The sequence below is a fragment of the Ursus arctos genome, unplaced genomic scaffold (assembly GCF_023065955.2).
Source record: "Ursus arctos isolate Adak ecotype North America unplaced genomic scaffold, UrsArc2.0 scaffold_18, whole genome shotgun sequence".
Taxonomy (NCBI): Eukaryota; Metazoa; Chordata; class Mammalia; order Carnivora; family Ursidae; genus Ursus; species Ursus arctos.
Window position 1 is genome coordinate 59,119,545 of NW_026622852.1, and position 11,943 is coordinate 59,131,487.

The 11,943-nt window shown below is 68.6% G+C and overlaps 1 protein-coding gene across 6 annotated transcripts in view; it reads left to right on the plus strand.

Moving 5' to 3' along the window:
• Positions 1-11,741, plus strand: part of KCNT1 (potassium sodium-activated channel subfamily T member 1) — a 53,735-nt gene extending 41,994 nt beyond the window's left edge. For 2 of the 6 annotated variants that reach the window (XM_048223451.2, XM_048223449.2), the window contains 9 exons: positions 411-522; positions 4,013-4,114; positions 4,412-4,495; positions 4,578-4,706; positions 5,049-5,069; positions 5,686-6,019; positions 7,240-7,302; positions 10,425-10,509; positions 10,608-11,741. In XM_048223451.2, coding sequence (XP_048079408.1) covers positions 411-522; positions 4,013-4,114; positions 4,412-4,495; positions 4,578-4,706; positions 5,049-5,069; positions 5,686-6,019; positions 7,240-7,302; positions 10,425-10,509; positions 10,608-10,728 — 1,051 coding nt within the window. In that variant the 3' untranslated portion in view covers positions 10,729-11,741. Of the gene's footprint in view, positions 1-410; positions 523-4,012; positions 4,115-4,411; positions 4,496-4,577; positions 4,707-5,048; positions 6,020-7,239; positions 7,303-10,424; positions 10,510-10,607 lie in introns of those variants that run through there. The other 4 variants (XM_057313835.1, XM_048223450.2, XM_048223446.2 and 1 more) reach the window with 3 other exon arrangements.
• Positions 11,742-11,943: the final 202 nt, after the last annotated feature.

Consider the following 11,943-nt stretch of genomic DNA (forward strand, 5'->3'; position numbering starts at 1 on the left):
TGCCCCGTCCGTGATCGGGGGACCCGCCCTGAGCCCCCGCTGCCCCGTCCGTGATCGGGGGACCCGCCCTGAGCCCCGGTTGCCCCGTCCGTGATCGGGGGACCCGCCCTGAGCCCCCGCTGCCCCGTCCGTGATCGGGGGACCTGCCCTGAGCCCCCGCTGCCCCGTCCGTGATCGGGGGACCCGCCCTGAGCCCCGGTTGCCCCGTCCGTGATCGGGGGACCCGCCCTGAGCCCCCGCTGCCCCGTCCGTGATCGGGGGACCCGCCCTGAGCCCCCGCTGCCCCGTCCGTGATCGGGGGACCCGCCCTGAGCCCCCGCTGCCCCGTCCGTGATCGGGGGACCCGCCCTGAGCCCCCGCCGCCCCGTCCGTGATCGGGGGACCCGCCCTGAGCCCCCGCTGCCCTGCAGGCTCTTCCCCAGCTTGAGCATCACCACGGAGCTCACCCACCCTTCCAACATGCGGTTCATGCAGTTCCGTGCAAAGGACAGCTACTCTCTGGCTCTTTCCAAGCTGGAAAAGGTGAGCAGTTGCACCCGACCTCCCCCTGCCCGACGTGCCGAGCTGTCAGGGTCCGGAGCTTGAAGGGAATGGGCCAGGGGGCTCTTGAGGCTCAGGGGCCACGGGAGGCCAAGGCGCCTGCTCCCCTCTGGCCAGAGGGGGTCGGAGATGGGGACTCAGCTCCCGCATGAGGCTCCTATGTCACCCGGAGCCTTTAGGGGCACTGGCCAGAGGCAGACACGGTCCCCCTGATGGCCGGGTCCAGGCCTGGCCGTGCCTGGGGCGGAGCTGCCTGCCGTGTCCATAAATACCAGCTTCGGGGACACTAACTACCCACTTCCCGCGCCTCAGGCATTATGCCCAAACCTGAATCGTGACCCGTCTCAACCTTCTGGTGGGTGCACACAAAGGACTGGGGGTCAGACAGGGGAGGAGATCGCTTGGGGTCACACAGTGAAGGGGTGCAGAGTGGGGATCCACCATTGGGTCCTGGGGGCTCCAGGAAGGGCGTCTGCTGGCATTGGTGCGGAGCTCCGGGGCATAGGGACCGGGGACACGGGCCCTGGTGACGTCGCCCCTGCTCAGGCCACTGGCAGCACCACTCCACGGCGAGGGGCGGGGCGTGTGCTGGGGCGGGGGCGAGACCGGGGAGCGGGTGAGCTGCCGAAAAGAAGGCTGGCGGCAGCAAGCACGTCCTGTGAGCCCCGTGCCCCAGGGAGCAGACGGCCGGCCTCCCCAGGGAGCAGACGGCAGCCTCAGTGGCATCGGCGCTGACCCTGGAGCTGCCGTGCACCCAAGCCAGGCCGGGCCATCCACACCGGACAGAGGGGACAAACGCGGGAGCTTCGCCCTGGCCCCGGGGGGGGGGGGGTGTGGAAGTGCGTCCCGCCCAGCGGGGGGTCAAGAGGCCAGTGGGGATCCTGGCGCTCCGCTTGCCAGAGGGACAAGTAGAAGCCGGACAGGTGGCCTCCAGGCCCTCGGAGACAGAGGAGCTCCTGCTCGGCGCAGCGGCAGAGGGACGTCGGGCACCCGGCCCGGCCCTCCCTGCAGGGGGTTCTGCCGGCCCCTTTGACCCCGGGCAGCAGCCTGTGGACTGAGCGTCCTTCCTCGGAATGACTGGAGCATGACTGGAGCGCGCCGGGTTCCGAGTCCAAACGCTGGGGCTGCTGCTCGGACGTGAGCAGGAGTCTGGGGGTCTGGGAATCTTCCAAGCGGCTGGTCCCGGCCCTCACTCCAGCTTCCCCGCGGACACGCAGTCCCTCAGCGGCCTCCCGCGCCGCCTGTTGGAGGAGCCGGGCTTCGAGGCAGGCCGCGCCCCCGCTCCCCCGCCTTCTGTGGCCGACGTCCCCCGAGGACCCCCCCTTACTGTGCAGCATCACTTCCTGTAGCAGGCGCACCCGCCGCCCAGCTCAGGACAGTGAACCCTGACGTGTGGCTCCGTGGTCAGGGCCCGCACAGAAGGGAGGACGCCAGCGCGTGCAACCACAGGACGCTGCCTCAAGGAGCAGCTCGGGCTCCTCGGGACAGACGTGGGCTGGGGGCCCCAGGCGGGGCCCCGGGCGGCGGAGAGGGAGGGCCGCAGAGCTGTGGGGTGCACCCGCCCTCAGAGATGCTCGGAGCCAGCGTCCCACCGCCCCCCGCGGGTCCCGGGCTTGGAGGCCACGGGGGCCTTGTCTTCTGACTTGCCCTGGGGTCCCCCGTGGGTCTCTGCCACCCAGGCACGCCCTGGCTCCCGACGGCTTGGACAGATGGCCCAGCCACGACGTCCCCCCACAGGAGCAGCTGGGCTCATTCCCTGAAAGAATTAATGGCAGTTTATTTTTATAAAAGCATGTGTGTTTTCCACCTCAAGGAACATTGAGATGATGAACACGTGTTTTGAAATGGTGACCCAAGTTGCCATGGCATCCGCCGGCCACAGAGCCGTGTAGAGAGAGGACCCGGCAGAAGGATGGCCGGGGAAGGTGGGACCTCGCTGTGCAGACCCCCCCACCGTGTTCTGGCTGCTTGTCCCCCCGCGGGGCTGCCCGTCCAGTCCGGCCTCCAGCCCAGGCTCTGCCGGCAGGAGGGACTCACGCACACCTGTTCCCGAGCCTCGCCGTCACCGGCGCGCTGGGGCTCTGAACAAAGCCCTCGGGTCCTTCCAGCGCCAGGCACAGAATCTGCAGGGTCTCCTGCAGCCCGAGAACGTGGGCCCCGTGTTCGAAACGCCGGGGAGTCCTGTTAAAGCTGCCCAAGCGCCATGCCTCCCCCGCCGTCCGCAGCCTCCGCAGTCCGCTTCCTCCTCGGTTCGCCGGTGCCGCTCAGGGAAGGAAAGCGCCCTTTGCAAGGACTCGCGGGGTCCACCGCGCACCGGAGACCCGCACGCAGACGCGCCCACCGGGCTGGGGTCTGCGGAGCCGCGCAGCGTGTGCCGCATCCGGACACGTCTCAGTTCACCGGACGGGGCGCCGCCGCCAAAACCCGCCTCACGGCTTCGCGCCCCGATGCCCACACCCTGCCGCCCTCGGGCGGGAAAGGGCACCAGGTGGCCCCCGGGCCTTCTGTGTCCTTTGTCTGCCTTCTGCCTTTGAAGCAAGTCTGGTCCCGCGAGAAGGGGGCGCCTCCCAGCCGTCAGTAGCAGACGAACCAGGGCGCTGAGGACAATGGCCCCGAAGACGTCCACATCCGACTCACCAGGGCCCGGACGGAGTGCGGTGCACAGTCAAGGGACCATGTAGACCGGAGAGGGTCCCGCAGGGCCCAGCATCCTCACCGGGGACCTGCCAGCAGGGAGGCGGAGGGTCAGAGGTCAGCAGATGCGCTGCTAACTGTGGGGCAGGAGTGAGCCAGGAGCGGAGGGACGTGGTCAGCTTCCACAAACAAAACAGGAAGAAAGGACTGTCGCCTTGCGCCGCCAGAAGGAGCGCGGCCCGGCCGGAGCCTTGATCCCACCCCGTGAAATCCACGTTGGGCTTCCGAGTGCGGAGCCTTGCGAGGGTGGGGCTGTGTTCCCGCTGCAGGGCTGTGGTGACTTATTCCTGCAGCTGCAGGAAACTTCCAGGTCCCTGGAGCTCGGTGCTCACGGAGCACCGTGCACGCCTCGGGGGAACAGGGAGGCAGGGACAGCACACGCGTTGCCATGGCTTCTGTGTCCCCGGGCTCCACCATCCCGTCCGACTTCACTTAAAAACACAAGCTCAAGGATAAAACCACTGAGATGTTCTCGAATTTTGGGATGGCGAGAGCGGCGCATTGAAGCAAGCATGGGGTGCCACGGGACTGTGCGGGTCCCACGCCCGGTGCCACGGGACTGTGCGGGTCCCACGCCCGGTGCCACGGGACTGTGCGGGTCCCACGCCCGGCTCGGGGGGGCAGACCCCCATTCCTGAGCTCTGGGCTCGAGTGCGTCTGGGCGGGGACACGAGCCAGGTGCTGGGGCCCGAGGCCGGCCGTCGGCTGGTGCTCGCACGCCCTGCACCGCGTGGGCCGCCGCGGCGCGCGCTCCCGCCTGAGTCCCGCTTTCCTGCAGAGGGAACGGGAGAACGGCTCCAACCTGGCCTTCATGTTCCGCCTGCCGTTTGCCGCCGGCCGCGTCTTCAGCATCAGCATGTTGGACACGCTGCTCTACCAGGTCAGCGGGGGCGGGGGGCGGGGGCGGGGGACGCAGTGGGAGCCCCAGTCTCCTCCCCACCTCCAGCCGACAGCCCGGTTCTGAGTGTCCCTCCCTGGGTCCGCCCCTCGCGTCCCCGGCCCTTTTCCTCCCAGGAAGGCACTGCCCTGGGCTCCGCTCCCGGCAGCCTCTGGGCCTCCGATCTCCGAGGCCAGCCGGGCTTCCCAGTGGGAGGCTGCGGGCGCCCGGCGGGCGTGTGAGGGGACCCGGCCTGTCCCCGGGTGCCCCCGCCTCACTGCGGCCTCCCTCTCTGGCCAGTCCTTCGTGAAGGACTACATGATCTCCATCACCAGGCTGCTGCTGGGCCTCGACACCACGCCAGGCTCTGGCTACCTGTGCGCCGTGAGTGACGGGGAGGCCGGGCGGGCACGCCGTGGTCGGGCTGTGTGCGGCCGGCCCCGCTCAGGGCCGCCGCTCGCTCTAGATGAAAATCACGGAGGAGGACCTGTGGATTCGCACATACGGCCGGCTCTTCCAGAAGCTCTGCTCCTCCAGCGCCGAGATTCCCATCGGCATCTACAGGACCCAGTGCCACGTCTTCTCGACCTCGGAGGTTCGGGCCAGGGTCTCCGGAGGACGCGCTCGCGCCCGAGCAGCCCGCAGGCTGCCTGTGTAACTCGTGCCGCTGCCATGTTTCATTCTGGGCACCCGGGCCTTTGCTGTCCGGCCTCTCTGGGGTCAGGTTCATGTGCCCTCCACACGTGGTTGGGTGGCTGGGACCCCCAAGTGGGGCCGGGGAGCTCGAGGATGAGGGGCCCTGTGCTGCCAGCTAGAGCCACAGGGGGCAGCCTGCCACATGGGTCCCCAGCCCTCGAGGGGCTCAGGCGGGATCTGTGGCTGCGGCGGGGGCGGAGTCACCCACAGGCACCCAGGCTGCCCCTGGTTTCCTTTGCAGCCCCACGACCTCAGAGCCCAGGTGAGTGGCCCTGTGGGCCTCCCATCAAGCTGTGCTGACGGGTGCAGAGTCCCACCTGAACTCCCCCGCCCCAGGCCTGGGGGTCACGGGGCCCTGGGCAATGGCAGGGTCAGGGAGTGTGTCCCTAGGATGGCTCAGCCATGGCACAGCTCCAGGAGGGCCCCTGGGGAACCAGGTTCCTCCGGCCCCATGTGCTCTGTGCACGTCCCGCTGCGGCCCCCTCCCTACTGGTCTGGCCCGACCCCATGCCCCCAGCCTCTTGGGGTGCTGCCCAGGTGGGAGTCCCATGTCCCCACTGAGCCACGGGCACTCCCGTCTACCGCACTGTCCGTCCCCGCTCTCCGAGATGGGGAGATTGAGGCTCGCGAAGGGGTGGCCTTCCGTGGCAAAATCAGAACAGGAAGGGCCCAGGTGGGAGCCATGGGAACAGGGCCCAGAGAGGTGGAAGGAGCTGCCCTCGTCCCCCCACCAAAGGCCAACGGACCTGGAGGCTGGCGGTTTGGGGCTCAGGAGGAAGGCTTGGGGCTGGCACCCCCCGGCCCCGGCTGGAGGAGGGAGGCACTCAGGCCCCTGGGCCCTGGGGTCCCCCTCCCCATCACCCTCCCGCCTTGGCCAGTCCCAGATCTCGGTGAGCGTGGAGGACTGCCAGGACACGCAGGAAACGAGGGGGCCCTGGGGCGCACGGGCGGGCACCGGCGGCGGCAGCAGCAGCACCCACGGCCGGCACGCGGCTGGCGGGGACCCAGCCGAGCACCCGCTGCTGCGGCGCAAGAGCCTGCAGTGGGCCCGCAAGCTGAGCCGCAAGGGCCCCAAGCCCGCGGGGAAGGCGGCGGCCGCCGAGTGGGCCAGCCAGCAGCGGCTCAGCCTGTACCGGCGCTCCGAGCGGCAGGAGCTCTCCGAGCTGGTCAAGAACCGCATGAAGCACCTGGGGCTGCCCACCACCGGCTACGGTAAGGGCCCGGGCAGCGCCGCCTGCCCCCACCACCCAGGGCCTCCGCTCTGCCCGCCACCCCCGCGAGGCCCGTTGGAGCCCCTCTGGAGCGAGGATCCCCCAGAACTGGCCCGGAGCCCCGCAGGGAGGGCTCACCCTCAGCGCTCTGGGGCCTCAGTTTCCCCACCTGTAAAACAAAGCACTAGATTGAGCTGACTGAGCCCAGCGTGTGGATGTCACGGGAGCCGTGGCCATGGGGCCGGGCGGGCGGGGCAGGGCTCCCCCAAAGCCAAGGACACAGTCCTCGCGTGGGGACAGATCAGAAACGCAGGGGTGCATCGTGTGGAGAACGGGAATGTGGCGGGGGGAACCCACAGCCCCCTGGCCTTCCCAGCAGCCAGAGCGTACGGGGCACGTCGGGGGGCAGCTGGACCAGGGGCCACATCGAGCCCCGAGGCCGCTCCTGAGACAGTCACCCGTTTCTACTGCTTTGTGGCTGCGCCCCCAGACCTGGGCCGCCCCCTTCTCCCTGGGGCTTATTCTGGGGAAAAGCTCATGACCTTGACCAAGGGCAGACCCGGGGAAGTGACGCTCTTTCTCACACGGCTCTGGAGGTGCTGCCTCTGTCGTGGGGCTGAAGGGGAGCCCGGGCTCCCGGCCGCGACCCGTCTGCACCCACAACCGGCACTGGGTCAAGCCTCTGGCGGGTCGGGTTCCGTCTCAGGGACTCTGCCTGTGACTTGGGCTTGGCTGTCCCCCCGCGGGCACGGGCTCTCCCCACCCCGCTTCCTGCCATGCTGCCTGGCTCAAGGGCCCTAGCGCCCCCCCTCCAGGTGGGACCAGAGGCTCGAGTCTGGGGGCCAGCCACGCCCCCACCATGCCGAGGCTGCAGGGTTCACCTCTGCGCCCTCCGTGTCCCTGCCCCTCGGCGGCGTGCATCCGGCCCCATGCCAGGAGCGGCAGGTAGATCCCAGCCTGCCGACCTCAGAGCTGGCACCTGCCCCACGTTCCCTCAACCTCTGCACCCCCCCACCCTCCCCAGAGCTTGGCAGAGAAGGAGCCCACGCTGCCGGTGACAGACTTGCTTCCCAGATGGCTGGTGCTGGCCCCTGCCGGTCCCCGAGTGCACGGCCTGCCGCGCGGCTGGCTGCCCCGCCCGCTGTGCCGGCCGCCGCACGCTGCTTGCTGACCTCTCTCTCTCTCTGTTTCTGTCTGTCCCTCTTCCTGTGTGTTCCGTAGAGGATGTAGCAAATTTAACAGCCAGTGATGTCATGAATCGGGTAAACCTGGGATATTTGCAAGGTAATTCTGCTCCGGCGGACTTCGGCTGCCACACGAGGGGGCATGCCAACCGTGGTCGACGGGCCGCCCAGGGCCCGCCCCAGCCAGGCAGGCGGACAGGACAGTAGACAGGAGAGGGTCCCTGCAGGCAGGGGCTCCCGTGTTCCCAGGTCGCCCCCATGCGGGGCCCGGACACCCTCCTCCTGTGCGTGTGGAGGACGGGACTGACCCCGGGAAGGCGTGTGGTCTGTGCCGGCAGCCTGACGGCCACCGCACAGCTCTCGGGGCTCCCCCAGTCCTGCTCCATGTGTTCTGAGGATCAGCCCCGCGTCCGTGTCTGCCCTGACAGCACTGCTGGCTGTCGGCCTGCAGCTGACCCGAGATGCCGGGGACCCTGAGCCCACCCAGCTCCAGGGCAGCATCCAGACGGATGGTTCTGAGCCTGGCTTGCATGCACCCATGCACACACACACACACACAGTGGAGCCTGGTGAGGCCTGGGCCGGCGGCTGGGGAACTGGGGTGGGCTCTGCCCTGGGCCTTTGTGGGCCGCGTGAGTCAGGCGGACCAGCAGGAGCTTCAAGAGGGGGTCTCCCTCTCCAGCTGAGACAAAGCCTGTCCGTACTCCTTTCTCATTCGGGGCTCAGGTTTCTTCCAAGCAGATGCCCCCACAGCCCCCAGATCTGCCCTGAGACCCCAACAGAAGTCAGAGCAGCATTCAGGCCACAGGTCCTGCTGCCAGGACCCCTTCCTCCCCTGGGAGCTCCTCGAGGCCCTAGAGAAAGCTCAGAGCTCACACCCCCGGCGCCTGGGGGCAGCCCCCCCATCCAGGGCTGACCCCAGAGGGGACGGTTCTCCTGGGCCAGGAGCCGTCTGGGGCAGACCCAGGCCCCAGAGTGAAAACCTCGGGGGCTCACAGTCCGGGGGTGCTGTTGGGGGCTGGCCCGTCGGGGCCCGTACCGGCAAGGCCTCTCCTGGGTTCTTAAGCTTTTCCTTAACCTGAAAGCCGGGATTGCGTTCACGAAAGACCCATGGGGCCAGCACAGATCCAAGTCCGGCAGCTTCCATGAACAGGGTGGCTGCGTCGCCCCCTCCCTGCGCCCAGCCGCACCCTTGCTTCCCGCTGGGGCTGAGGGCCCCCCACATGTGGACGTTGGGAAGTTCCTGAGGCCAGATGAAAACCAGAGGAGAGGGAAGCCCATTAGCCAGGCCCCCCGGGGAGGGCACCATCCCGCAGGCAGCCCCCTGAAAGCGCAGCGGTCACCTTCACCCCTGCTCGCCGTCACCCTTGAGGGAGGTGGCTCAGGCTGGGTCAGGTGGGGGGCTGGGGGGAGGTGAGTGCAGACCCCAGGGCATGGGGCAGGGAGGGGAGTGGAAGCACCTGGTCTGCAGGGTCCTGGGAAGGCCTGGATAGTAGAGGTGCAGGGATGGGGGCAGGGTCAGGTGACACCTCCTTCGGTCATTTGCCAGGAGAGCCATTGTCAGCCCCCTCCCCATCCCAGAGTGCAGTGGTTACAGTAAGCTGACCTGTCCTGGGGAAACTGAGGTCAGCGGCTCATGACCAAGCACCCCCCAGGCCCTGGCGCTACAGCTGGGGCCCCACCCCCCACCTGCCCACCTCGCAGCCCAGCACCCCAGATGCACAAAGCCAGGCCTGGCTCAGTCCAGTCCCAGGCCCCGCTGGCTTCAGGAAGACCCTGATCGTCCAGCTCAGGGGCAGAGGTGGGGGCCCAGGCTGGGTGGGGAGGGCCCCACGAGGCAAGTGTCAGCAAGTGAGATTGGGTGCCTGGCTGCCCAGCCACGGAGGGTGGCGCGTGTGCCCTGGGGGGAACTGGCTGCTGGCTCCGGCCCCAACACCAGCCCCATGCTCTGTGCCCCGACCCAGCGTATCTCTCAGTATGGCCGCTCCGCTGATGCCTGCGATTGGGGGTCGACAAGACCCACCTCCTTCTCCACCCGCAGCACCCCCGTATGCTCCATGAGGCCCACCCCAGAGACGCACGCAGGGCTCGGGGCTAGGAGGTGCGCCTCCCTGCAAGGTCACCAATGGAGCCCCCCTGCCCGGTGGCTGGCAGCTGCCCCCAAGGGGCCCAACACGGGTTGTGGGAAGAGAGCAGAAAGAGCCCTGGTCACCAGGCAGCCATTCCGGGAGTGGACACAGAGGCCGGCACCAAGGGACCGCCCAAGGGTCTGCTCGTGTCTGCTGGTCCCCCAGGGCCCAGCCTGTGCCCCCGCCTGCCGCCCAGGAAGCTGCTGTGCCCGACCCGTCACTGCAGGGGGCGGGTTCAGCTCCGAACCGCTCGGCCCCCAGCCTCGCCAGACAGCTGGCTGCTTCTCCCGCTTTGCAGAGTCCCTTTCTCGGCAGCCTGGCCAGTACAGTACTGCTGATAGGGGACGGTGCAGGGAGAAGGAAATGACGAGGGCTGGGGCACAGGCCACCAGGGCTAGGCTCCTCTGGAGGGCCACCCCCTTGATGGCCGCCCCGGGTCAGAAGGTGCCTTTAGACCTTGCCACATGGGTAAACTGAGGTCATGAGCCATTCGTTGCTCTGCTAGCGAACACAAGGCCTCTGCCAGCCCCGCGCGTGGCCACGAGGACATCTGTGATGGGACCACCGCTTCTCCAGAACCGGTTCTCCCCACTGCGGGCTGTGTCCCCACAGCCAGCCATGCACCAGAGACCAGGCTGTCCCCGTGGAAACCGAAGGGTCCCTCCTCTGGGAAGGGGGCTGGGGGGCCTGGGGGGGCCCTGTGGGCTGACGCCATGGAGCAGGTTGTGGGCAACAGGACATATGTCCAAAGCAGAGGGCGAGGAAGCGGCGAGGGAGGCCGGCCAGGGGAGGCAGGAGGGCTGGGACAGGGGTGTGTGCGGGCGCACGCGGGGCTTTGCGGGCAGCAGGTGTGCCCGAGGCCGCCACATTGGAGGTGCTGGCTGCCCAGGGTGTGGGTGGCCGACCCCTGCCCGTGCCGGGCCCGCGGCAGGGACCCCGTCAGGCAGGGCCAGCCCTGCGGGGTTCAGGCGGGACGTCTGGAAAGGCTAGGGAGATCCTGGGGCTGGGCCAGAGCCCCCGGCTCGTCCGGCGCAGCAGAGCGGAGGGGGCGGCGGCTGAGCAGTGACCGCCACGGGGCCCGTCTCCTTTGCAGACGAGATGAACGACCAGCAGAACACGTTATCCTACGTCCTCATCAACCCCCCGCCTGACACGAGGCTGGAGCCCAACGACATCGTGTAAGTACCACGTCCACAGGCGAGCAGACGCCGCGCCCCACACCGAGCACCGGCCTGGGCGGAGGGCAGTGTCCAGGGCTGTCCCGCCGCCCCCGCAGGTACCTCATCCGCTCCGACCCCCTGGCCCACGTGGCCAGCAGCGCGCAGAGCCAGAAGAGCAGCTGCAGCCACAGGCTGGCCTCCTGCAACCCCGAGACTCGCGACGAGACGCAGCTCTGAGCCAGGCCTGCGAGGAGCCCAGCCGCCGGGGCCCACGGGCCCCCACCCTCACGTCGGCATGCATTGCGCTGCATGGAGCACCGGGACCCCGCCGCGCCTGCCGGGACCCTGCCACGCCGGCACGGCCCCCGCTGCCACGTGGGCCTGGCCCACCCCGGACGGCAGCCCTCACCGCGGCTGAGGGGGGAGCGTGCCCCCGGACACCAGGAGACGCGGGCGGGGAGGCCTTTTTTAACCTGTTTTTACAAACCTGTATAGTCCGCGTCCCTACACAATGTACCGCAACTCGTGACCGGGTCTGGCTGAGGTGGACGGAGGACCGTGTGGGCCCATGGCTGTGCTGCAGGGGGAGGCAGGGGTGCATGGGGACGGGAGGGAACCGAACCCCCGACAGCCGTACACACTCGGACACACAGCTCACGTGGAAGCCGTGTTTCCACGGCCGTGTACCGATGGCCCGCTCACGGGGCTGTGCTTGGCCACACGATTGTGAGGGTCTGGCCCAGAGTCGGGCCCTGAGGGGCTCCCCTGCTGGCGAGCGCTCCAGCACCCTGCGGCGGATGGGAGAGGGGAGCCGTAAACACAAGGAAGTCAGCTGCCTGGCCTGGAGCCCCCCCACCCTGAGGCTGGGCCTGCTCGGAGTGCGTGGAGGGGGGCGGGCTGCCTCGAGACCCCCCGAGGGATCCCGCCGACATACAAGGGTTTCTGCGACCGAGGACTTCATGGCCAAGAACGAGACGTCCTTCCCCTCCGTGTTTATGTGAACGACTGCGGCCCCGTGTCTGTGGGCGTCGGGCAGGGCAGGTGCGTTTCCATGGGCCGCTCGACGCCCGTTAGCACCCGACCAGAAGCACAACTCACCCTGGGCTGCTGGCCCAGGTTCTCCTCTGCAAGGGAAGGACCCAGCGGTGGCCATCCATGACCCGCCGCTGGGCTTCCTTTGTGACTGTGTGTGGCAGGTGTTGCAAGGCCAATGCTGGGACCTTCTATTAAATGAATGCTTTCTGCAAATATGCGGCTTGCTTATAAGGCATTCCCTCCATGGCCTCGTGGTCTAGGCCTGGGCCCAGCCCCTCACCAGCCACCCAATTCCAGCAGTGAGACACACGTGCTGTGACTCCCACCCCACCCGGACCCCACAAGCCCCTGTCCCGAGGAAGCGCTGCAGGCCTGGGCCTCCATGGACATCTGCATGCTGGCAGCTGGGAAGCATGG